Below are 26,511 nucleotides of genomic sequence, written 5' to 3' on the forward strand. Positions count from 1 at the left end.
CATTGTTTCAAAAATGGTATTATCTTTATTTTATTATTATTTTTTTTACAGTACCCGTGTATACTTGTTCGCCTTGTGGAATTCGATTCAGTTCTTTAAGTACACTTGAAGCTCATCAGACATATTATTGCTCACACAGGCACACACATCCAGGGAAAGGTACGATAAATAATTTGCTATTCTAAGTAAAATTTGTAATAAATAATACAACTGTTTTCATTATTTCATTAATTAAAATAGTACAAGTATAATTCTTTGTTATAAACAAATTGTGCACTATTACATTTGTGTAAGTCACATAAACTATACTACTATCTATATATATATATATAGTATTATGGTTCTATTATATGTGTAAGTCACTATTTTTTTACACATAGTTGGTTACTGCAATACTGTAGTATATTGTTATTCACTTTTCTTCAGAACTACTATAAATTATTTCTAGAGATTGGTGGAAATAGAAGCATGTTAAAAGTATTACTCTGGAAGAATAGTTTTACTGCTTTTATTTCTTGAATTTTTTAGTAATATTTACAATTTTGTGTTCATAAGTAAAAATCCTTAATTAGTTTTTATGAGAAATTTAAAAAGTTTGGATTGGGTATTTTTAATATAGTTAGTTTATTGTTTTATTACATCTTATTCTGGGAAACATAAACATAAAAAAATTGAAATTCTTGACATGGTGAATAAATAAAGGCAACTAGCTTGATATTATACAATATAAAATTATAGATAAATATCATATAACAACTCTGTACACATCTAATTGTCTTTGAACAGTTTGACTGCAAATTACACATTGTAATAAAGTTCAATGTTTAGAAAAAATCTTCTGGAACCATAACCAGTCATTAAAGAGTGTTTGAAATTCTATTATTTTGAAGTTGTAAACCTTATAATCATCATATTGATCTTGAAATTTTTTATTATCTTCGTTTTGTTTAAATCACATGGTAATGCAATACATTTCTTTTTTGAAGAAATAATAGTTATTTATATGTTTTAAAAAATTAATTACTTTTATGTTTTTTTCATGTGTAATATATAGAATGAGTTTATATTGTTAAAATAGAACCAATTTAAAAAATAAATTCTACAGTATTGAAGATTAATTGATTCTGCAGAATCAATTATTTTGGTATCAAGAATTTTTATTGATTATTTACTTTTTTCTTAAAATTAATATTTATTTTGTCTAATTGGTTTTTTAATGAGATCTACATTATTGAAAAGAATTAATTAGCTAAAGAAAAGAATCATCATACCTTATTTCTACAGAACTGAATTTTTAAAAATGAGCTGTGTAATGTTTGAACAGGCATAATTTGCGTTCAAAATTTCATGACTTATAATTTGTTTGTTCTAGAATAAATTAAAGTATTTTTGTCTACTCTCAAACTGTTATTAGAATTTTATAACATTTCATAATGATGATTACAGAATATGGAAGAGATTAATAATAACAATAATAGATATATATGTAGAAATTATACTGATAAAATAACTGTTAACAAATAAATTACTGCTTGAGTATTATTATTGTTATTATTATGTAATTAAAAATTGGTAACTTTTATAAAGTAAATGAAGACAAAGGAATGATATTATTTATAAGTTAACAACAATGGGCTACATTTAGTGGATGATATCTAATCTCTAATGTATATTGTGTGATACGGTTTCAATCCCCTATTATCAAATGAGTTATCGCTTTATAGCTTTTACCTTTGCCTCCTGTTAAGCTATCTCTTTTTATGATATTTTTTATATACCTTTTTATCAGCCATCTCATTTTATAGGAAGAAACAGATAACACAGAATAGTAACTAAACAACGGAGTAAAGCCAAAGCATGTTCTAGTTTTATATATATATGTATTTATGAGTGTTTATTCTCTTTAGTATATGCTCTATATATACATATATAGGCATACACTTGACTCTTAATAGTGTTTGAGTAGCTGAGACCAAGATATTTTTTTACAATCATGTGATAATAATGTAAAATAAAATTACTTTAAAGAATTAAATAAAACCTATCTTTTCTCTTTAATGTGTTTATTATTTAGTTCCACTTAATGACAATTAATTTCAATTATATATAAGTTTAAATTTTACTTCATCTTTTAGATATTTTTCTTTAAACTAATAGGCTTACTTATTTTTGAGATAGCTAACTTCATTATGATGGTATACACATTCACTGTTTCTTACATGTTTTATTTGTATGTTGAAAACGAAGGAATTCATCACATTTTGTTCTAACTCCATTCATAAAAGTGAATTAATATTAAATGAGCTTTAATAAGTGTTAAATATGGTACCAGCTTCATGCAACACACACACACACACACACACAGAGAGAGAGAGAGAGAGAGAGAGAGAGAGAGAGAGAGAGAGAGAGAGAGAGAGCGATAGGGTGTTACACAAAATGATCCAACATTTGGTTTTGTTAAAAAAATATTTATTTGAATTGCAATACAGAAAAGTAAAATACAACATATTTACTATATACCTGGAGATTATATTTTGCTTATCACATGTTCAATATGACCACCATCACATCTATCAACTTCTTCAACAAAACTCCTTTATTGTTAGTAACTCAACAATACATATCCTAGGTTATCTTGTTGCATGCCTCAATGATCAGCACTCGCAGTTCCATCACTGTATGAGGATGTTTGGGGAAATTTTTTTCCTTTAGAAACCCCCAAAGAAAATAATCGCATGAATTCAAATCAGGACTGTTCAGTGGTCAGTTCTATCCACACGCAAAACCATTAGGAAATCGGTTTGAAATGAAATTTATGTTAAAAGTTTCATGCAGAAAGTCAAAATCAACATTAGCTCTGTGTGGTCTGGCTCCATCCTGCATGAACTACTTGTTTTCTAATTGCAAACCTTTTGCAAGAAGTGATGGAACAAAATTATTATGCAACATGTGTAGATAACATTCATTGTTCACTGTTAGTTCAAAAAAGAATGGCCCTATTACCCTAAAACTTGGAATAGCGGCCCATACCGTAATTCTTGAAGTGTGATGCACCTTTTCCTGAAGCACATATCAATTTTCAGAAGCCCAAAAATGCACATTTTTTTATTAACAACCCTGTCTAGGTGAAAATGTGCCTCATCTGAAAACCAAACATTGTTCAACTATATGTCTTGGTTTACAGTCCATTTAGCGAATGCCATCCTTTGATGTTTGTTATCAACTGTTAATCTAGGCCACACTGTTACTTTGGATGGATTCGAAAGCAAATCAGTTTTTAAAATTCACTGTACAGATTGCCTAGAAATCCCAAGTTGTGCTGCTGATTTTCTTGTTGATTTGCCCAGGCTTCTCAGCAATGCTGCTCTGACAGCTTCGACATTCTGTGGAGAACAAAGATTGGCAGACTGTTCGCACTTATTCTCAAATACTAAACCATCATTATTAAATTTTTCATAAAGTTTATGTATTGTTTTAAATGAGAGCAACCAGCGAGTTTGAAAAGTGTATGAAATCTTCTTTGTGTAAGCATCACACTTTTTGTTTCATTAAGAATCAGATTTCAACAGAAATATCCATTTTGACATCCCTGAATTCATTTTGACTAGTTTTGGTGTGACGTCTGTACGTATGTGCATACGTCACATACACATGTATGTATGTATGTATCTTGCACAACTCAAAACTGATTAGCCATAGGATGTTAAAATTTTGGATTTAGGACTTTTATAATATATAGTTGTGCACCTCCCGTTTTGAGTGTAATCAATTGGACCAAAAGTGTCCAAAAAAGCCCAAAATCAAAAACATTTGGATTTTAGACTTTCTTAACTGCAGTAATAAGCCCACATTGAAGCTTTTCAATGAAATATCATAAGTCGTACTTATTGTCATTGGTTTTAGAGTTATAGCCAAATAAAATTTTAATTAATGAGATATTTTAATCTTCAAGGTGAATGCACATTGGTTCGAATTCAACTTCATTTCCTTTTTTTTTACAAGTACAAGGAAGTCGTGTGATGTCCACATCCGATTTGGTGAAACATCTGATAATTTTATTTAATTGAAAATTATAATTTAGAATCTTATTCCTTAATCTCTAATTGAAAAAAAATATGAAAAAAATCATAAGTTATTAGTGTAATAAAATTTTATGTAATTTTTATTTTAATTCAAAATTTTTACAGAGCTTAATAATTATTATTAATAAATCAATATATTTAAATTTAAAACGCGGGGTTCACACTTCCGCGAGTTTGGTTAGCTAGTTCAGAGGGAGATGGTGTAGGACATTCAAAATGTCCAGACAAGGCCTACAGCGAAGACAATAAGCTGAGTTAAATCACCAATGCAAATATCTATTGAGGCATTTGCATCGGTGGTATCCCAACGAGGCCAGGCTTATTACTATGAGATGTAAAAAATCAGAGGGTGATAGATGACTCCCGTTAAAGCCCAACCGGGCAATGAACGGGGGGGGGGAGGGCTGTCTTCCCCTACACAGTTGGGATGATGTGTTCATAGTTATGGATCTGACACGTTCTCACTTACATCACACAACTACTTGAGCAACGTGAAACAAAATTAATATATAAACTAATATAAAATGCTGATACGGACACCATAAAAAAATATGATTCAGTGTGGTTTCTACCACAATGAAATTGTGTAACTGTCCACTTTATTAAAGAATTGGAGGATCATAATATATCTCACTTTCAAATGAAATAAGTTTAAATGAAGTGCAGCAAAAATGTGTATATGTAATTTAATAGGCGTACAAGGAAGATTTTTATTATTATTTTGAATAAAAGTTTATAACTAGTATTTAAAATAATTTTTGAAATTTTAAAAAGTAATCAATTAAAAGTTTCATGGTTTATAAAACTTTACACTACATTTTTTGTAATTTTAAATGAGATGTATGCAGTCCTGTTTGAGGATATCTAAATGTTCATAAACAGTGGAAATGTTACAACTCTGCTATGGTCAGCCTGAGAATTAACAAGATTTAATTACGAAACTTCTATTGATACAGCAAATCAAGAAAAAATATTCTTTTACATTATTCTCTTTACTATAGCCTATTCATTCATATGCCTGAAATTGTATTTGTAAAAATTGTTATAAAAAAATAAAGAGTATATTTTTTTTAGATCAGTTCCATCAGAGTTTCTAGGTAATATTTGGAAAAGTTTAAAATATATCAATATTTAAAACATTTAGAGTTCCAAAATTTCATGAATTTTTCATTTCTTTTTCCCCAAATATACTATTATGAATAACATAATCGATTGATTGATAATATATTCTGAAAGAAGTATTGGTACTTACCTAAAACAACTTTTATGAAAAAGGGAATAACCTCTATTATTAGTGAATAAATTAATTTTTTTTAATGATCTCATTATATGAATATGTAGAATTTTCTCCAACTGAAGATCTGTCAGCAAATGTATTAGTATTGTTTCATTGTTCAAACAATATACACATTAAATAAAGGATTAAAATTATTTTAAGAAAAAATGTATTAAAAAGATCTTTTATTTGTTACAAACTGAGTTTTTTTTTCTATGCTTAATCCTTCTCTGGTCCTTTTTTGTCCAAAGTTTGACTATTTTTTACATGCAGGTGATTTGCAATTAAATACCTTCTTATAATTCACTTTAAATGCTACTAAATATAATTTTATTTTTAAAAGATTTAAAATGATAAAATAACAGTCCAAAAAAGTATTATTGAAAACCTTGCGTCTCTTGTACTGATGGAAGTTTTTGAATGATTTATGGGTATCTGTACAAGGCTAGCTACACTTATAATATAGTCATCTGTTAGAATGTTTAATATGATTCTATGAATAACAATAGAACTAAGAACATATATTTCATAAAATTTCACTAATAAAATAGATGAAATTAAAAAAAAGTGTTGTCAGGCGTAAATATATTGAGTGATGCAATATTAAATGAGGAACTAGAAAGGAGTTACCATCTGTTAAAAATACATCTCTATTTATATTTACCAGTACAGTAATTAAATTACTGGCTAATATTAATAACATCTTTCTTTTATTTTTCCAGGTGTTATTGTGGGAGATGCAGAGCCTGATGATCCTAAAATAACAATAATGCCAACTGTAGAAAGTATAAGAGAAGATGTTAGTGGTGGAGAGAGTAATGCTAGTGAACCACCAGCAAAGTCAGCCAAAGTTGGAAAACAATATAGATGTTTGCATTGTTCTTATAGTGCTGATAAGAAAGTGAGCCTCAATAGACATATGAGAATGCACTCATCATCTCCAGCATCTCAAACAGGGACAGCTGATACAATAGCCGATCCTGCTGCAACATCACCACATTTAGTAGATCGTTATTGTCAAGACTGTGATATACGATTTTCATCTCTTAAAACGTATAGAGCACATAAATTACACTATTGTAGTACCAGGCATGTTATAAAAACAAATAAAACTTCATCAGCTCCTGCTTCACCTTCAGACTCAATGACCACACCGACGTCACCTGGTGCAAGTGATTCATCAACTCATTTACAAAGGGATCCACAACCTTTTCTTGCTTTACCGACTAATCCAATATTGATTATTCCATACTCATTATTTCAAGGAGCTAGCGTACTTTCAGGTCCTGCAGTTATGGGACTTCCTAACCCTGACACTGCTTGTCTTTTGTTACCTGATGGAACTTTACAACCAATGGCTCAAGCATTGTCATCTCATTCTAGGTTCATTCCAGCTGAGTCTCCAGCGAAATCACCCCGTCTTCCTCAAAATGTTGAACTACAACAACCATCGGTAATTATAAGGTTTAGGTATTTCCTTATTAACTAAATATTTTCTTATTATATCTTCCATACACAAAATAATATAACATATGAATGTAATACAGTTTCTATTTTTTACCATAATATTAAAAAAATATTTAACCAAATATATAATCTATTAATGAAGACAGTTTTATATTATAATCGTATATCAATTTTATCCCTTCATCCCAATTCTATATTTGGAAGGTATATGTGATTATTTGTATGTGTTTAGAATATACTGTACTTATTTTCATGAAATAGATATATGCATGCAAACATTGTGGATGCAGAACTATACAGTAAAATTGAATCACTTAGGATTTATTTAACAGTTTCACAAAAACTGAAACATCTCAAATATCCTGGAAAGTAAAGGAAATGAAATGAGGTAAGGTATAATGACCAAGCTTATGCAATGACGAATTCAAGCAGGGGTCAAATTCATTGACCTAATTTTGATAGATCACAGAGTTAAAATTGCTGGATGAAGTTCATTGAACATGTTGACATTTTCAGTGTAGCTAATGGTTATAGCAACCAGTGTCTCTTAAAAAAAAAAAAAAAATTATTCATTTCAGAATAATGAAAAATGATGAAAATATTAATAAAAGTAGTTTAATGTTTTTCAACAGTTGTATTCAAACAATTTATGTAAGATGTTGAGAAGTTTAAGCAGAGATAGTTTCAGATTTTTAGTTAAGTTTAATATTATACTGATTATGTTATTTTCACAATATTAAAACTAACTGAAAACACTTTTGTACAATGAAAGTTTAAAGAGTGGTGATATTGTCTACAGAACTGAGGTAATAAAACACATTTTTAAACCATTTCAACCCTGTGAAAAATCCTAACAGAAAAAACAGAGCAGTTCCAGATCTATGTCTGTAACTAAGCAAAGTTAAGAAACTGTACAGGCCATCCCAAAATTACTATGAAAATATTTGTAATTTTGTTAACTTTTACCTCACTGTGTTTCTACATCAAATGTGTGAATTTTTTTTGCAGACTTTACTCAGAGTTATATTCTGTAATTACAGTTACTGTAATGAAAACACTTAGAGTTAGCTGTTTAATATGAAGCAAACATTATTTTCCTCACAATTTTTTACATTTATTATTTTTTCACAATAGTGTAAAAAATAAGCATTGAATTATACTTCAGTGTAATTTACATTCTTTTAATTCACTGTTAAGTATAAATTAATTACAATAAAAAAATTAAACTACATTATTTCTGTACTTAATTTCAAGAATTATTAAATTTTTTTCAATATGAATTGCACATTTTTGTTAGTAATAAAAAACTGTAGACAAGATGTTAACTAGGTGATATATTTCTAATTATATATGTAGAATGAAGAATATAGGTACAGTTTGTGACTGGATGTTAATGTTGCTGTATACTGGGATGTTGAATTTCATTCCTGTTGTGAATGGAAATTTTTCATTAAACATTAAAATGTTCTTTCCATTCATACTTAACGGAAGGCATTGATTACTAGTATATAGAGTGTAGCGCTGACTATTTAATTCACTAGATCAACAAAGAAGGGATTTAGAATTGTCCTAAATGTGAAAGAAAGGCAAATTACCATTAGAAAAAAATTAAATGCGATTGACATTTGAGTTTATTTCCTGATGTACCACTTGATCTTGAATGTGATAGATATTAATATGATAGATTGAATGAGCTGGATTTGGCTGCATTTTAAATAGTAATATCTATTAATTTTACCAAAATTGATAATAATTTAAAAATCTCAAAGTAATTATAAATATATGTGTAATAAAATTAACAATAATGTTGTCAGTAGTAGTGTTAATAACTAGTAGTTCCTAAGAAGTAGAAGTTCTTGGAGGTTTTCTAAGGTATTGTTTTGTTTAAATTATACATATTTTTCACTTGATTACAAGTCTTTTTTATTTATTCAATTTAATTTCAGGTCTCAAAAACAGAAGAAAGTGTAAAAAAAAGCGGTACTGAAGGAACTGTACCATTGGATTTAAGTCTAAGGAAAAGTTTAGATGAAGATATCATTGTTGATGCTGGAGAGGATGAAAAAGAAAATAGGCAAAGTGCAGATAACATTTTTCCATTACCAGATCATGAAGATATTATTTGTGCACCCTCCATTCCTTTAATGCTTTCTACATCATCAACATGTTCATCTCCATCTCCAGCACCTCCTTCTCCATCACCATCCACATCTCCACATTCAGCAAGTGTAAAGAGATCATTGTCATCTTCTGAGGCTAAAAAACAAAGAACAGACTTAAACAGTAATAGTCCTAGTCCAAAATTATCTCCATCTACTGGTCAGAAGTCTCCTCGAAGAACACCTAATGGTTTAGTGACCAGTTCTGGAAAGCAACAAAAAAGTGAAGAAAGAAAAAAAAATGATTTATCGCTACATGCAAAATTAGAAACAAACAGTAATCTCAATCTATCAAATTTACTTTTGGCAGCAGCAGCCCATAATCACCAGTTAGATAACCTTCCACCGACTGAACTTCAAGCAATGCCATTTCCTTCTGAATTATTACCTCATATTGCAGCTGCTGCCAGAGCTGGCCCTGGAAAACAGGGAAAACAATTAGCAACTTTACAAGGGATTTTGCCTGGCTCACCCAATATTCCACTACTTCTTCCTCAACTGACAAGTGGTTCTAGAGCTACAACTCCAGATTTACTTAATCCAGCCTCAATTTTACCATTATACTCAGATATGGCACTTAGGATAGTTGCTGCAGCTGGTAGTGAATTACAGGGAACTCCTCCTCCACAAGTTTTAGTAAAACAAGGAGTTTCAAAATGTCAAGAATGCAATATTGTATTTTGCAAACATGAAAACTACATAGCCCATAAAAAACATTATTGTTCAGCCAGACAAGTTTCAGAACCTATTCCTGTACAGGAAGAACCTCCTAGCCACAAATCAGTTAGTCCTGCTGTGCCAAATTCTCCTCCCAGTAATACTTCACCACCACCTCCACCACCAATTCCTATAAAAGAAAGAACTTCAGTTAATGCTCATTCTACACATTCAAATGCTTCTCTTGCTTCAAGTTCAAAAGGTCCACTGTATCAATTTATTTGTGTAGCATGTGGTATCAAATATACTTCGTATGATAACCTAACAGCACATCAGACGCACTATTGTCCTAAAAGGCCTGCTTTGGAACCAGAAAAATCTAGTCGCAAATGTCCAAAATGTAAGGTGGGTAGTAGTGGTTTCCTACTTGTTATTTACTTCTAGAAAATGTATTTTATTAATACTAATAATTAAGCAATAGTTATAGTAAAATCTTTAGGCAAAATATTAGGCTTGCAAAGATAATTTGTAATTATATTTTTGTTTTTACATATTGATAAATTACAAAACTGTTAACAGATTTCAATAAAAGGAGGATTTAACAGATTTCAATAAAGGGAGGATCTTAGTTTTATAATATGTACAGATTAAAAAAAAAACAATTGATTGTACTGTTTAATCATGATTGTAGTTACAACAAATGACTATAGTACCAGATTTGGTACTAGTTAATATTAAAAAAAAATTAACCAACGCAATCTTCATTGTTTATTATAACTACTGTTTTATGTTTTACAGTAACAGATAAAAGTTTTAAAAATGTAATTTTCTTTTGTTTACTGTTTTATTGTTTAAGTAGGTTAAGTTCCATTGCATATTTGTTATACAGCTACAATAATTAAGTAGATAGTATTGATTATTATTGATGAAGTGCAGTGCATTTATCATTACAACAAATGGTACCCAAAGAGACCATATTGTAATAAGATATAAACTATAAGCTCAATGATAAAATTCTGGTTCAATTAACAATAAAGGTCACTGAAGATCTATGAGAATGTTAAATTTGCAGGCTGCAGTTGATTTCCAGGACTAGCTGATCCAGCCTCAGTTGAGGGCATATAATCCAATAATAGATTGATACTTATCACATGAATTGGTATTCCAAGATTAGTTATTGTGTTTGAAGGCTGTTCAAATTTGAACATACTGAATTGAAATTCTGCATCACTCTCTTGGGGACAGAAAAATGGTTGTATTTATGTGAGCTGGCATATTAAAGTGGAAGATGGAATATATTTTCATTTTATGTAACTTTATTAAAGCTAATGTATTATTTACCATTTTCAAAATGTTTATACTTCGTAAAAAGAACATTGTCTAAGAAGTTCAAGCCCTCAATACCCCCACCATTGATACAAAGTGAAATATTGCAATATTTAAAAAGCTTTTTAAAAATGTGTTCTGCCTTCTGAAAAAAGAAATTGTGGTTTTGAACACATTTAGGTTCCCTTAACTTCTTGAAAAACAAAAAGTTATTTTTACTTTTAAAACTATTCTTTTGTAACGTTTTAAATTGTAACATAATAAAAGTTAATTAACAGTGTAGTTTGTATATTTTTGGTCTCATAGTTTTTTTTTTTGCGACTAGTTCTTACAGCTTCAGTTTATAGATGATGGTACCACCACTGAGGTGAAGCTGGGTATTCCAATAGTCTGATTTAAATAACATGACTTTTTTATTTATATATTATGCATAAAACTGCATTTCTTTACATGCAGGAGGAGTGTAGCTGTATTAGAAATCCCATCTTTTCTGTTAGCAAAGTAATTTGATATGGATAATCTTGGTCAGACCATATATTTTTAGAAAAGTGTTTAATTTAAAAATTACCTTTTGGTTTCATATTTTTATTTGGAAAAAAAGATTGGAAAAAAGGTAAAAATTAAAAAAAATTATATTTTATTAATTTGTAATCCAATATCAGTCATACTTAGAACAGTTTATTTAATGAATTAATTTTAAATTTGTTTACATACTTAATGTAATATTTTTTCTTTAATCATTTTTAAAATATTGTCGAGAGGTATTAAACCTTATTGAAGGTGAATAATTAGCAAAAAACCTACCTGTTTGTAGGTTCTGTTTGTTCCTATCTGTGGGGAGGTTATATTTTATTTAATTAAATCCTAATTAAATAGATTTAATTAGGATCTAATTTATAGATACAAAGGAAATACTTTACATGATATTAGAACTCATATTAGGATATATTTTGTGAGCATGTATTGTGTTAAAATGAAAAATACATTCATTGGGCAAGAACATTCATTGGTGAAATATTAAAACCATGTATATTGTAAGAATATTTTTAAATACTTTACTCCGAACATTGTTTGGAAGGCACACAGTGAAATAATAGTAATCTGTAAGCTATAGTTTACATAATCTAGTAGAAGTAAAAGTAGTTTTATTATTTTAATAACTTTTGCACTTAAACATTTGCACAATCTTACATTGTAATATAATTAGAAACATTTTTATTTGTTTTTTTAGGCTAACATATTACTTGATCAAGCTGGAAGTCATCAGTGTGGAGGTGTCACTGGAGGTTGGAAGTGTCCCTGCTGTCCTGTTGTAAGTCCTACAGCAAGTGCAGCACAAAAACACATGGACACACACAGCAGTGTAAAAGCTTTTTTGTGCACAATTTGTAGATACAAAGGAAATACTTTGCGCGGTATGAGAACTCATATTAGGATGCATTTTGAAAAACGATCAACAGAAATAATGGTAAGTTGTGGACATCATTATGTTACGTAAGCTCCTTAATCTCATTTCCTTTGATCAAAATATACTCATATTTTAATCTCTAAATATTAAACCTAAAAAAAACACAATCATATTATACTTATAAAATAATGTAAGTAGATTGATATTTCAAAGCAGCAAATTACCCTTTTTTCCTTTTGTACACTTGTAGACATAATTAATACATTTTTACAATTCTAGTCTCCATTCTTTGTTACTTGTATTATAAATATGCCTTCCTCATCAAATTAAAAATATACAGTTAGGTGAATACACTAAATTGCTTTAATTGTATTAAATTAGGCAAATGTATAAATAGAATGTTGAAAGGTAGAACAGAGCATATACAAAGTAGCTCAGAAACTTCTCAGAAGATAAAATTAAGAATACAAAAATGTATATGGTAAAACATTTCTACTCAATATTTCCTTCAAAGTAATTTCCTGTGGAATTATACACTTTTGCCAATGTTTGTAAAATTTTAAAAAACATTCTGGGAAGCCATTCTTAAAAATGTCCTTCAGCTGGTTCCTATGTGATGATACAGCATTCTTGTATTACATTCCTTTCAGAGTCAATTTCTCTATTTCAGGCAAGAAAATAAGCACAATTAGAAACCAGATGATACCTAGTCAAAAAGTTCTGGTTTTCCAGAGTCATTATGTTATGCCATTAGAACATACTTCTTGACTAACATGGATGAAATGCTTATGACAATGTGTTGAGAAACACATCACATTTCCAGTCATTATAATGCAGTGAAAAATTCCTACTGGCTTTCCAACTTCTGAAACTACTTTCTCAAAAAAGTAGTCTATTGTTATTGTAAATATGATAGGTGTTTTCATCATTTGTCATAGTGTACATCATCCATCATGAACAAATGACATCATTCTCTATGAATGTCATTATAACAGCACTAACACATGACTGTGATGGAAGCACTTACGCCAGTGATTCTCAATCTGTTTTGTTCCATGACCCCCAAAAAGTAAAAAAAAAATATATAATGAATATTTTGTAACCCCCCAACCCAACCCCATGAAACCTAGTAAAAATGTTGATAGCCTGTAAAAATATTGATACTCTAGCTGTGCTGATAGCAATGGGTATGAACATTCATTTAACAAGTATGTAAACATGAGCAGTTTACAGGTTCCAACTTAATGTGTATATGCTCCTTGTAATTTGGTCTACTTGCGTAATATTTACTGTAAGTGTGTATGCTTGAAGATGCATAGTATATGCTTCAACATATAATATTGCTAAGGAGTATAAAAGATGCGTAAGGGATTGCAGAACATCAGTTTAGTTTCAAATGTGAAGCATGTGTCTGTCTGGTGTCTTTATTTAAGTTTTTAAAAGCGTAGTTTCAGTGAAAATAATAATTGAGGTTTCGGTTTTTTAGTGGGTGGTCAAATGGTGTAACTGTTGTAAACAAAGTGAGCCATCTACATTCAGTGATTCTATTGGTAATAAGACAAGATTGTATAATAACAGTTATTAAATTATGGTTTTACCTCATTGGATGGAAAGCCACAGTGATTTGTTTACTTTTAATTCCTCTTCAATGAAAGCATGAAACCATCAAAGTTAATTTGACACTTGAAAAGTAAAATCAAAATTAATTTGACACTTGGAAAGTAAACAACCGGATCATAAAAGCAAACCATTGGAATTTTTCAAAAGAAAATCATATACTTTGAGAAGTCGACAAGCTTTTATTTGTAAATCAAGCAATACTGATAAAAGTACACTTGAAGCTTCTTTTCCCATAGAATTAAAAGTACCTAATATGTCCAAACCACATACAATTGCAGAAAAACTCATATTGGCTAATGTCATTGATGTAGTCAGTGTTTTGACAGAGGTGGAAGAAGCAGGAAGACTGAAAAATATTTTGCTTTTTAACGACACGGTATCTAGGTAAATCGATGACATGGCTGCTGATATTCGCAATCAGATAATTCAGCAAATGTTTTAAAGTGAATTTTTTTATATCAATTTGATGAATCAACAGATGAAGCAAACATTTCTTAGTTCTTGTGTTTTGTAAGATATTAATGCAATAGGGACAGATCAATCAAACAAAGATCATTATGTTGTTTTGCAAATCAGTACCTAGTCATGCAACAAGACAATATATTTTTAATGTTTTTTATAAACCTATTTTTTTTACAAAATAATGTGTATATGTTGCTGCTGCTTACTTATTTAGTTATATATTTTTACATTTAAATGACTAGAATGTGAATTTACAAGGACATGAGTGTGTTATGCCTGAAGATGCATATTATATATTTCAACATATAATATTGCTAAGGAGTATAAAAGATGCGTAAGGAATTGCAGAACATCAGTTTAGTTTCAAATGTGAAGCATGTGTCTGGTGCCTTTATTTAAGTTTTTAAAAGCATGGTTTCAGTGAAAATAATCAAAGTTTATGCTTTCATTAAGAATCTTGGTATCTGAATTATTTGCCTTCAAAGTAAAAATTTTTGTAACTTTCCACTTACTTCTGATTATATTGAGAAAAATTTGGATGAAGAAGACACTGTTATTCACCACAGTTTGGATACCATGAAAATGCATTTGCATGAGCTAAAAATTAAGTTGGCGGAGTACTTCCTGGAAGATAAAAATGATTTCTCGAAGAGATGGGTACTGAATTAATTTAGTGAAAACGTTGTTGCAGCTGCTAAGTTACCAGTTGAGATTCATGACCAGCTCATTAAAGTGTCTGCCGATAAAATGTTACAACTACAATTCACATCTGAAGATTTAGATACATTTTGACTTGCTCATCGAAGTGAATAAGGAAATCTAGTTACAGAAGTATTGAAAATATTAATCGCTACATTCCATCACTGTGAAAAGGATTTTATGTCTATGGTTGTGTTAAAAACTAAATATAGGAGTCATTTTTTATCACTTGAAAACAATATGCTTTTGTATGATTCTAAAACAGATCTATGTATGGAGAAACTTCTAAATGAAAAAGAAGTGCAACCATCTCATTAATCTATTTTCTTTACATGTGTACTTATAAATGTAAGTAAAATTTTATAATAAATGATTTTTTTTTCTCATAAAATGATTTCATTATTGTTTATGTGTAAAGTTATAGGCTAATTTCACAACTCCCATAGGGATCGCAACCCCCAGGTTGAGAAACGCTGACTTATGCTGTTTATTAACTTACGGTTTTTTATTACTATTTCCCATGTGTTTTTTAAAAAACGTATCTAAGTCCTTGTTGGAGATCTTTGCAGCAAAATTTGACATTTGAATGCTGGTGGACTTATTGAATTTTGAAGATGTCTCACGTACATCAAACAAAGATGTAACTCTTGCCATTCTAGGAAAAGATAGAAGCTAGTGTTATTGTGTTGTCATAAATGCTGTCATTTAGTTTGAAATGTTTGAAAAAGTTATTTCCCTTGCATATTTCAAATCGCTTCTGGGAACATCTTTAAGCTCCTTCATTTGTTGTCTGATGTTTAAACTATTTTTTAATCTTATAGTTGCAGTCTTCATTCTAAATTTAATTCCTTTTTAAAATTAGATTGAAATGTTATTTGCAAATTATATTTTATCTTAAAATTAAGAAAAAAATTCTTTTCACTGTTTCAGGAGGAAAACTATATTACATGTGTTTTAGAAGATGGTGGTAATGCTGGGGCTGAAATAACTGATACTACCTGTTCTTCTGATACTTTAGTTGAAAAGGGTAAAAGTTGTAATGGTGATTTAGTAACAGTTAAAGAAGAGGAAGTGGAAAAACGGGAACCAGTTGATGAAGAAGAAGAGTACATTGAAGTAGAAGAAATACCTACAATCAAATCAGAACCTATTTCTAAAGGTGATGATTCTGCAACCCTTTCTGGTCCAGAATCACCTTCAGTAGAATCAGCACATGTTGATGACTGTACCCCTGATGATCTTTCTATAAATAATAATAAAAAGGCAGGACCCAAATATTGTAAGTCTTGTGACATCTCATTTAATTATCTGTCCACTTTTATTGCTCATAAGAAATTTTATTGTTCAAGTCATGCTGGGGAAACTGCAGCAAATGGTAGCAACAACAATCGGCCACCAAGTGCTCAAGTATCATGAGGTTAATAATATATTTAGTAAAAAAAAAAAAAATAGTATAAGAATTACAATATTCATAAGAATCTCAATATTATTATTGCTGTTATTGTTGTTATTATTTGGTTTAGTGTACCTGTAATCAAAGAATATTATTTCAGGGTTTTTTTGAGTGTATTAATTTCAGTCTTTGATCAAATTATTTTGTTTGAATAATTAAGTTTAAATAATTATGTAAAAAATATATATTATTACTATTTAACTTTCAGACACATCACATTTGTATTTATTGTTTCAAATGTTAGTATTAATTCAAGTTTTATAATATTATAATGCTACTCTTTTAATTAGTATTCTTATTATACTTTTATGAAAAAATTAGTGAGAAAGTTGTCCAATATCTTTATTATAGTTTTTCTCTCTTCCATGCAGTTCATTTACATAATTTGTAAGCAACAAATTCTTAAAATTTTACTGGTAACTAACATAAAGATTTTTTTAGCCACAGTCATATAATTTATAATTTTGTAACTAATTTTTTACATATATATACACATATAAGCTTAATTTACTATAACAGAAAGCATGGTGGAAGAAGTAATGACCGTAATTTCTTTTATTTAACATTTGTAGTTAGTGGAATATAAATTCAAAGATTTTCATCATAATGAAATTTAATCTTACCATTATCGAGCTTGTGAGGAATGAATTTGTGATTTATTATATTTTGTTATTTTTATTATTATTATTATTAGAGTTTTGATCTCAAAAATTTTTGTTATGAAGTACGGGTGTTTCATTATTTTACTTTTATGATTTCTTCGAGAAAGGTAAAAATAATTCAGTATATTTATGTACTTCTTCCTTAAAAAAAAAAATAAATTATAATTTTTACTCCAGGTTTCATGAAGTTTATTGTTTGAGTTAATAGTGCAGTATTACACACTTTACACTTTTCCTTTAGATATAAAATAAATATTTTTGATATTCTGTTTATTAATTACATTGCCAACTTAATGTTTGGTTAGTCTGTGATAGCTATTTATAAAGGAAATATAAAATAAAAACAGTAATATTCTTTGGTATCTTCTTACCATTTAACACCAAATTTTTTGTGGTTCTAAGTAATTAAAATTGCCTGCATTTGGTGAATATAAAACAATATATTTTTTTTCTATAAAGGTGTATTATTAACTTGTTCTTGAGTTGTTTCATTCCTATTATTTACTTAATGGCTCCAAAACCAGGGTGTACATTGCAGTTGTAAGATAAGTGTTGCTTTTTACAAAAAATAAATACCTTTAATACATGGGTACAAATAATTCAGTAGAAGGTATACTATTGATACAGGATATATAGTTAAAAAGATTGATCATTAGGTTTTCTTATGTAATTTTGCAATTTATATTGTGAAATTGAACCAAATTTGTTTATCATTAACTTACTATGTTCAGTAATGTTACTTTTAAAACTTTTGTGGTTTTAATTTAACGTTGTATAACTTTGGTGTTTATGACTACTTCATTTAATGGCCAGAATTGAAATATTAACTGTAGAAAATTCCTTTTAAAACTTAGCCCATTCCACAATCTAAAATTTAAATTTAGATTATGGAATAAATTGTAGTTTATAAAGATGTAATGATTTTTTTTTTAATAAAACATTCACATTCATATGTAATCTATAAAACTCAATATACATGAGTGGTTAAATTACATCAACTTGAAATTCAATTTTTTTTTTTAATATAACAAGTAAAGTGATTCAAAATAAAATAAAAAATTATAAAAAATAATGTTTTTTTCCTAATTTCATTGTGTAATGGAAAATATGTATGGAATAAGTTTTATAGTAGTAATAATAATAATATTAATTGTTGATTTTGAGTAATTTAATTTTTTCGTGAAGATTTTAAAGTATGTACAGTATTCTCAAACAAGTGGTGTGTGGTGTTACTGTCTTTTGATTTCATTATTTAGAACATGTAATACAAAATAAGATTACTAGGAACTTATTTACATTTGCTTCATGCAATTCTTGTATATGAATAAAAAAGGATATAATTTATTTTGCCTTATTAAATAATTTATTTTGCTTAAATAAATATTTAAAAAAGTAATGTTACTTATATCAAACTCTGAAGGTAACTTTAACTTAAGATGATACATTATTAACTTTAGAATAGCTCAAATGTTTTGTAAATTTTGTTTCACTATCAGAAAACTGATGAGATGGTAGACAAAAGAAGAAAGAAAAATGAAGATCAGCCTGGTACTACAGACCATGATCCGACACAACCAAATCCAGCCAAGATGCGGTAGTGAAGCCAGCCTGACAGAAGAATGTGATGTATCTCACCAAACACTTATTATTGTTTCCTAATTCTTACAATTCTGTCCTAACCAGTACATGTGGCTCCTCCGTAAAGTGGAGTGCATGGCATCCTCCAAACCCTAGGGCCCTCAAAAGGCATATTCCTGCTAGGCCAGAAAGCAATAGTGCTGAAAGGCCTTCATAGGACGGACTGAAGTGGAATCACGCCAGGAGAATGAAGCTCCTACGCGCCTAGTCTCCCACGATCTGCCCCGGTCAACAAATTCTTCCGATCTAAAGGATTAGAACGCAGCTAATAACTTTGTCCATAAATAAAACAAAATAATTATAACTGCCACTAAATAAATAATAACCTGCCCAATAAATGAAAGACACAGCAGCTACGGACATTTGTCCAGGTTCTGCACTTAGTAGGGAGATAGAAATTCTCCTGCTATCCTTATGTTCCATTCCATTCCGAGATGGTAGAAACATTAGTTATCAAGTAAATGGTTGCTGTTTCACCTAATCATGTGCTAATTTAATGTTAGTAGATCTCAACAACATATTAGTTAGATTGTATATTTCTTTTTGTTTTCATAGATTTTACTCCAGATTTATAAAAATTGATCCAGTGATTTATGAGAAGCAATAACACACTCATAGATGCAGGGCGGTATAGATAGTGGTAATTAAGGTGGTAATTAAGGAGTTTATACAAAACAGCAATTCAAATCTTTAAGTTAAAAAAGGAATCTGCAGAAAAGAGTTTAACTTGTAGAATACTTTTATTCCACAGGTACATTTGCATATCTAAAGGCAGCATAACCAGTTATCTAGGATTAAAGTAAACAATTGAATTTTTTACGACAAAACCTAGTCAGCATACAGTGATGTTTGTATTCTGCACCCATGTTTAGTCTTACTACTAACTTGTTTGTAAAGAAAAGATCTGCATGTAACATTCTCAGTTCCTCCTTAACCACAGTTTTGTCATAAAATTCATAAAAAGCTGATGTTGTTAATAGGGAACTAAACAGATCACATATATATGTATTATACTAGCCATTTAGTGAGTCTAAGACAAAAATTGAACTATCTACTGGTGTGCATAATCTGATATTCCCTATGTAACTTGTAGTTTTGTAATCAAATAAAAAAGGTTCTAAAATAAAGACAAATATAAGCTACTAAGAGATTCTAAAGACATCTAAATATAAAAATAAAGTAAAAAAAAATTATTGAATATTTGCAGTTGATTTCAATTGAAACAAAATCCGTTATCTTTACTTTGAAACAATAAAATTGAAGGTTAAATATAAAAAAATAAATCAGTTTATAAATATTATAGAAGAAGAAAGTCGTTTAAATAAAATAGAAATAAATTAAACTCCTAAAAACTGTGTATAATTTTATTTTTTTAATGAGTAACTAAAGATTTTAAAAATGCAACAGTTAAACTGTAGTTATCTAAGTTGTTAACACTTTATGCATAGCTATTTATATAGTTTAATTCGGTAGAATGATATTTAGGACATAGTCTTTCGTTATTAAACCAAAAGAAATCTGTAACAATTGTATGAAGCAGAAGCATAGTATTTCTAAGATAATGACATAAACAGATGAGTGATGTTAAGTAAAAAATTCTAAATTTTAGTTTAAATTTGATTTTTTTTTTCAGTAAAAGTTAACATTTTTGAATAAGCTTGACTACTGACTGTCTTGGGCAATAAAAAAATGCAGATAGAGTTATTGACTTATTGCTTAATATATATATATACTAGATGCAAAGGTGTGCCAAAGAGACAGCTAGGCCTTCTGGGTGGGTTGCCCTGGTGGGCAGCATCTAGGAATGGGATTATTACCTCAAAATTGATTACCTCTTGTGTAAAAATATTTTTTTTTGAATGATGAAAATTCATATAATGAAAGTTAAACTGGAAATTTAACTCTAAAATTGATACTAATGAATTGGGATTTTCTGCTAGTGATCGGTACATTCTGGTGGCTACTTTTTGGTTATAGTTCATTATTTTATGAAGAAAAACAATCATATAAATAAAAAAAAAATATATTATTAATGTATATTTTGCATATATATTGATATATATGAGATATATCGATATATAATAATATAACAAGTATACACCTGACCACCACAAGAGATGTACTGATGAATCGGGATTTTCTGCTAGTGATTGGTGCATTCTGGTGCTAAGCTAAGGGGGATGGACACACACACACACCCACATACAAATGCCCTTTAGTAGGGTAGGATATATAAATCAACTATTAACCATTAAATTGTATTTTGCAAATATCATTAAGTTCCTGTAAAATTAAAAAGAAACTAAGTTGTAAATATTATAATTACATTTTCATACATGAAAAGAAGTATCTATTAAAATGTTAAAAAAATTCCTAATCTCTAAATGGATTTCAATTATTTAGCTTTGGTTTATTTTAAATTGATGAAGTAATGTTCTTGTAATCATAATGAAACTATTAATTATGTTTACAGTGGATAACAATACTCTACAACTCAATTTGATTTTTTCTTTTAGTAGTCTAACTGGAGTTTTAACTGTTTATTTTTAATAATATATTATTGAAATCATAGCATAATTACTGGTTATTGTCATAACCACAAATTTTAAGCCAGCTTGTTGAAGTGAACATATTGTTACATTTTTCATCATGTAATATGCATTGAATTGAAAGTAGTATTTTCAAGTTCTTATAATAATGTTGCATAGTTTATAAAATTATATTTGTGTTTATAAATTTTAATTAATAATTAGTTTTAAGTATGACTGTGTATGTGTACATGTTTGTATTATATAGGTGTCTTCATTTTTGTAAATAAGTATTATATTTTCACTTTAAAGGAAATTATAATGGTAAAAAAAGAAATGGCCAGTAAGAAAACTTAATGTGATTTTTTGTTTATATTTTGGAGATAAATATAATAATATTTAATGCTGATAATAATAAATTAAAATGGTTTTTATTATAAGATTGAGCTGTGCCAATATATTAATTAACTAATTAATGTAAAATTATGTAAATTATAAATGTGTAATTAATACATTATAAATCATTAAGAATAATTCAATAAAATATTAGTCAATCTTACTATGTGTAATTAAAATAAACATATATTAGTTGTACAGTGTTATTATATATGTGTTCAATATACTATTATTGTCATTATCATTATTATTATTACTATTACTGTATGTGTATATGTGAATATTAGTATTGTTATTTATATATTATTATTATTATTATTATTATATGATATATTTAAGGGTCCATTAATCCAAGTATGTTAGATGAATTAAAAAATGCTTCCAAAGTTTTGGTTGACATTTTGTGTACATTGTACAAAATTGTTTGTTATAGTAGTAATTATTTTGTATACTGTGATTACTGCTTTTTAATATTGAAAAGCTGCTGTAATGTTGAGCTTTTATTATTGTTTAAATTATAAATTTATTATTATTATTATATTTTAGTTATGAGTAAATATTATATTTATTATTATTGGTATGATTTTATTCATTTATTATCATATATTTTGGTACCAGACTGCAACTGTGGTGTTTTTTCTTGCATATAATAAATATAGTAATACTTTTTAGTTTGTGTTGCAATTAATTACTGTTTTAACTAAAGTAATTGTCACATGAAGTTATTTTATTATTATTATTTATGATACTTTAATGTTCTTTATTTTTATTATAATAAAGGTATAAAGGTTTTATAATTTAGTATATTTTTCCACATGCATTTTTTATCAAAATTAAAGACAATTAACTCCCTTCTAAAAATAATAATATAAACTTTATCTTTTTTAAATTTCTTTTTTTTTATACATTGAATTGGTAATCTTTTTATATAGTGTGCTGAAAAAAAAAATATATCTGTGAGAATTTTGAAGTGTGTGTGTGTGTGTGTGTGTGTGTGTGTGTGTGTGTGTGTGTGTGTGTGTGTGTGTGTGTGTGTGTGTGTGTGCGTGTGTGTGTGTGTGTGTGTGTGCATGCATGTGTGTATGTGTATATGTTTGTGTGTGTGTGTGAATTTCATTTGAATGAGCAATTTTTAACTGATTCAAAAGTTATAAATGTAAAAAAATATTAATGATAAATATGTTTCAATTTTTTAAACGAATAATAAGGGCATTAATATTTATAAAATTAGTATTAAGTCAATTGTTTCATATTACAGAATGCATACATAAAGAAAAATAATTCCATAATCAGTTATTTGTTATTTAATGTAATTATTATTATAATATATCAGTTGTTTATTCATTACCTAACGAAAAAGAAATGTTAAATCATAAATTTCTATATTTTAATAAGTACCATGATTTAAAAATAAACTATCATAAGTGTAGGTAATTTATGATGGGCAGTTATTGTAATTTCTATCAGAGTTATTCTTTTAATAATACATTATTTGTGGAAGTACTTTCTACTTTTTGTCTCATAATTCAAGGTAATAGTCATACTTTGGTATACGTTAGTTATGTTCTTTTATAAATTATTTAAAAAAAAAATTAAGGGCAAAAACGAAGATGATTATCTATGAAAATGTTTTTGTGAAACAGGGTTATGTGAATGTACCCAAAAGTCAGAGGTTATATTCACATGTTTTAATTTGTAGGTAACACATAAAATTTAACACTTGTTCTAAGTAAGTAATTTGTTTATAATATATATAAAAATTAAAATTTTTGAATGTAGAATTTTGGATGTAGTATTTAGTTATAAAATAAACACTTGGAGATTTACACTACTATTATGATAATAATTTTGTATGTGATTTTTTTTTTATTATCTGATTTTCCTTTCCTTATCATATCTATGTTATTTTGGATTGTAATTTTTGTATCTGACAAAACAAGAAAATATGTTTTGGGTAAAGCTCTATGTTTTTAAATTAAGTAAAATTTTTAATTTTTTTTTAAATTAAAAGCTAACTAAACATAACAAATTATTATGAATATCTTAGGATATTTCTTTGGGACAATATATTTAATATAGCTCATGTGTCAATTTCAGATTTATGAAGAAAAGTTCTTCATAATGTGATTTACTGACAGTTATATTAATGAATTCTCTTTTCGTTGGTGTACCTCTGGGGAGGAGATTTCCATATGAAAAGTCTTGTGTCTTTAATGGATGTATGAGGGTCTCCAGAAATTCACTATTAGCATGAGTTGGTTGTAGAGGTTATCTCACATAATTATAATTTTCTTCAGCATTTTAACTCAGAAAAATTGCAAACTCTACCAAACGTAAAATTTGAAGTGTGATCTGATTTTTAATGCTAGAAAGTTTTGCCCAGTGGGAATTTGTGAGGAAATAAAAGAAGTAAAAATAAATCTTTAAAGATTGATAACTCATTATTGATGGATTGCATAACCCACAAATTCCAAGGTCCCTCATATATAAAATTGTTTGAGAAGATTGTGCTTGGGTAAATAACATTTTTTGTCACATGAGTTCCTTAACTACTTGAAAAAAACAAAAAAAGTGAATGGAAGTGCTTGACATTTCTTTACTAATATAAATGATAGGGTGGTGATGACCACATTGCTACTGGTGATGAAACTAATAGCTTACTTTCAGCAGACATAAAACTGCTGAAAGTAAATGCCAATCTACTGGGTTGCGAGTTTACATGGCCATCATTCAGAAATTAAGAGATAACATGGCTGAAGAAGGACTATCTTGTTTAATAACACTTCAGTTTGGCTGTAACTCTAGTGCTGCTTCAAAGATTTGACTTTGAAGTTTTCAGGTGCCTATATCATTATTGATGATTTTTTTATTTTATCCATATCAGAGATTTTTATTTATTTCCTGAACTAAAATAATTTTTATTTAAAAAAAAAATTTTTTTCTTAGCTAGCAGACATGAAGTCAAAAATGATTTCAAAAGGCTAATTAAAATAATGTCAGATATGTACAAATACAATGATAGAATGGTAAAACTAGAAATGCAATGTGATGTGTGTTTTATGCGATGTGTGTTTAAATGTAAATGGGTACGGTTATGTTGAAAAATAAAAAACGTTTTGTTATATATTTTATAATTATTACTTGTTTGAAATTTAGTACAGTTAGATATTTACTTTCTGAATGAATTTTGAAATTGCAGTTTCTTTAAATTCATAGCTTCAATTGGAAATTAATGGATCAATAATTTAATTAAAAGCTAATGGTTGAAGAATGATTATTGAAGGAAAAAATTAACTGGGCAGCATTTTTATTCTTGAGCTCTATAAGAAACATTACAAACATGTAAAATGTATTATTAACAACTTCATTCTCTTTTATCTCTAGAACTGAAAACTTTTTTTGTTGAAGACAAAAATAGCATTACGTTCAGAATAAATGATTTATGCAATCCTGAAAGTTGTTGTGATACAGTTAATTATTTGAATGAACCCACTGGGTTGGTCTAGTGGTGAACGTGTCTTCCCAAAACAGCTGATTTGGAAGTCGAGAGGTCCAGTGTTCAAGTCCTAGTAAAGTCAGTTATTTTTACACAGATTTGAATACTAGATCGTGGATACCAGTGTTCTTTGGTGGCTGGGTTTCAATTAACCACACATCTCAGGAATGGTCAAACTGAGACTGTACAAGACTACACTTCATTTACACTCATACATATCATCCTCATTCATTCTCTGAAGTATTATCTGAAAGGTAATTACTAGAGGCTAAACAGGAAAAAGAATGGGTTCATTAAATGACATAAAATCTGAAATCTGTAAATGCATTTAATTTACTTCAGAAGGAGATTTCAGTTAAATTTCTGTAACATTTTCAGTTGTCACCTACTGAGGTCACCTGATATTTTGATATGCATCGAAAAAAAATTGTATTTCTTATTTTCACACCTGATGTATTTAAAAAAAATTAAAATGACTATTTGCCTCTATTTTAGTTTTTGATATTTTAGTGTGATTCTGGATCTGTTTCTAATGGTAGATTTCCGTGTTCTTAGCAAGATGAAGAACCTTCTTTCATATAAGAATATATTTTCAGAAAGAAAATTACATTTATTTGTTTCTGGAGTACCTATGTTCCAGGAGTAAATGCCTCATTGAATTGTTTGCATAGTTTATATACATCTTGAAGAATCTTACAGCTTTTTAATACTTCTTAGCATACTTATCCAAGACATACCAAAAATGTTTTAGCAGTGTTAACCTGCAATACTTTGTAGGTTGGCATGTGTCCAATAAAAGGTTTCTTCATAAATCATCTATTAGAAAGTCAAACTTTTCATTACCTTTACTCTCTAAGTGTCTACATAGTCATTTGAGCTTTGCTCTGTGTTTGGATGAGAGATTTAAACTTTTTTCTGTATGATTTCTAAACCTGTAAAGAATAAAATTGATTAAGCACATCCTTAAATTCTTAGAAGTTTATACTTTTAAGAATAGAAATTTCAACCTGAAAAACTGTAACATATTTCCCTGTCACATTAAGTATAAAAAAAAAGTCCTCATGTGTAATGTTTTTTTCTAGAAGTATGTTCAGAGATACTTCATCTTCTAAAGGTATAAATGAGTGTATAACCTTCTTGGAGTAATTTTTTTTTTTTGCAAAAGTCTTTAAATAGTATTGG

General features: G+C 28.4%; 1 protein-coding gene across 2 annotated transcripts in view; it reads left to right on the forward strand.

The window, feature by feature from the left end:
- The window catches only part of ush (Zinc finger protein ush), a 510,998-nt gene extending 492,892 nt beyond the window's left edge, over positions 1-18,106 (forward strand). For both annotated transcript variants that reach the window (XM_075356944.1, XM_075356945.1), the window contains 5 exons: positions 52-159; positions 6,081-6,811; positions 8,772-10,046; positions 12,199-12,435; positions 16,087-18,106. In XM_075356944.1, coding sequence (XP_075213059.1) covers positions 52-159; positions 6,081-6,811; positions 8,772-10,046; positions 12,199-12,435; positions 16,087-16,572 — 2,837 coding nt within the window. In that variant the 3' untranslated portion in view covers positions 16,573-18,106. The remainder of the gene's footprint in view (positions 1-51; positions 160-6,080; positions 6,812-8,771; positions 10,047-12,198; positions 12,436-16,086) is intronic.
- The last annotated feature ends 8,405 nt before the right edge of the window (positions 18,107-26,511 follow it).

The sequence above is a fragment of the Lycorma delicatula genome, chromosome 2, assembly GCF_047948215.1.
Source record: "Lycorma delicatula isolate Av1 chromosome 2, ASM4794821v1, whole genome shotgun sequence".
Classification (NCBI taxonomy): domain Eukaryota; kingdom Metazoa; phylum Arthropoda; class Insecta; order Hemiptera; family Fulgoridae; genus Lycorma; species Lycorma delicatula.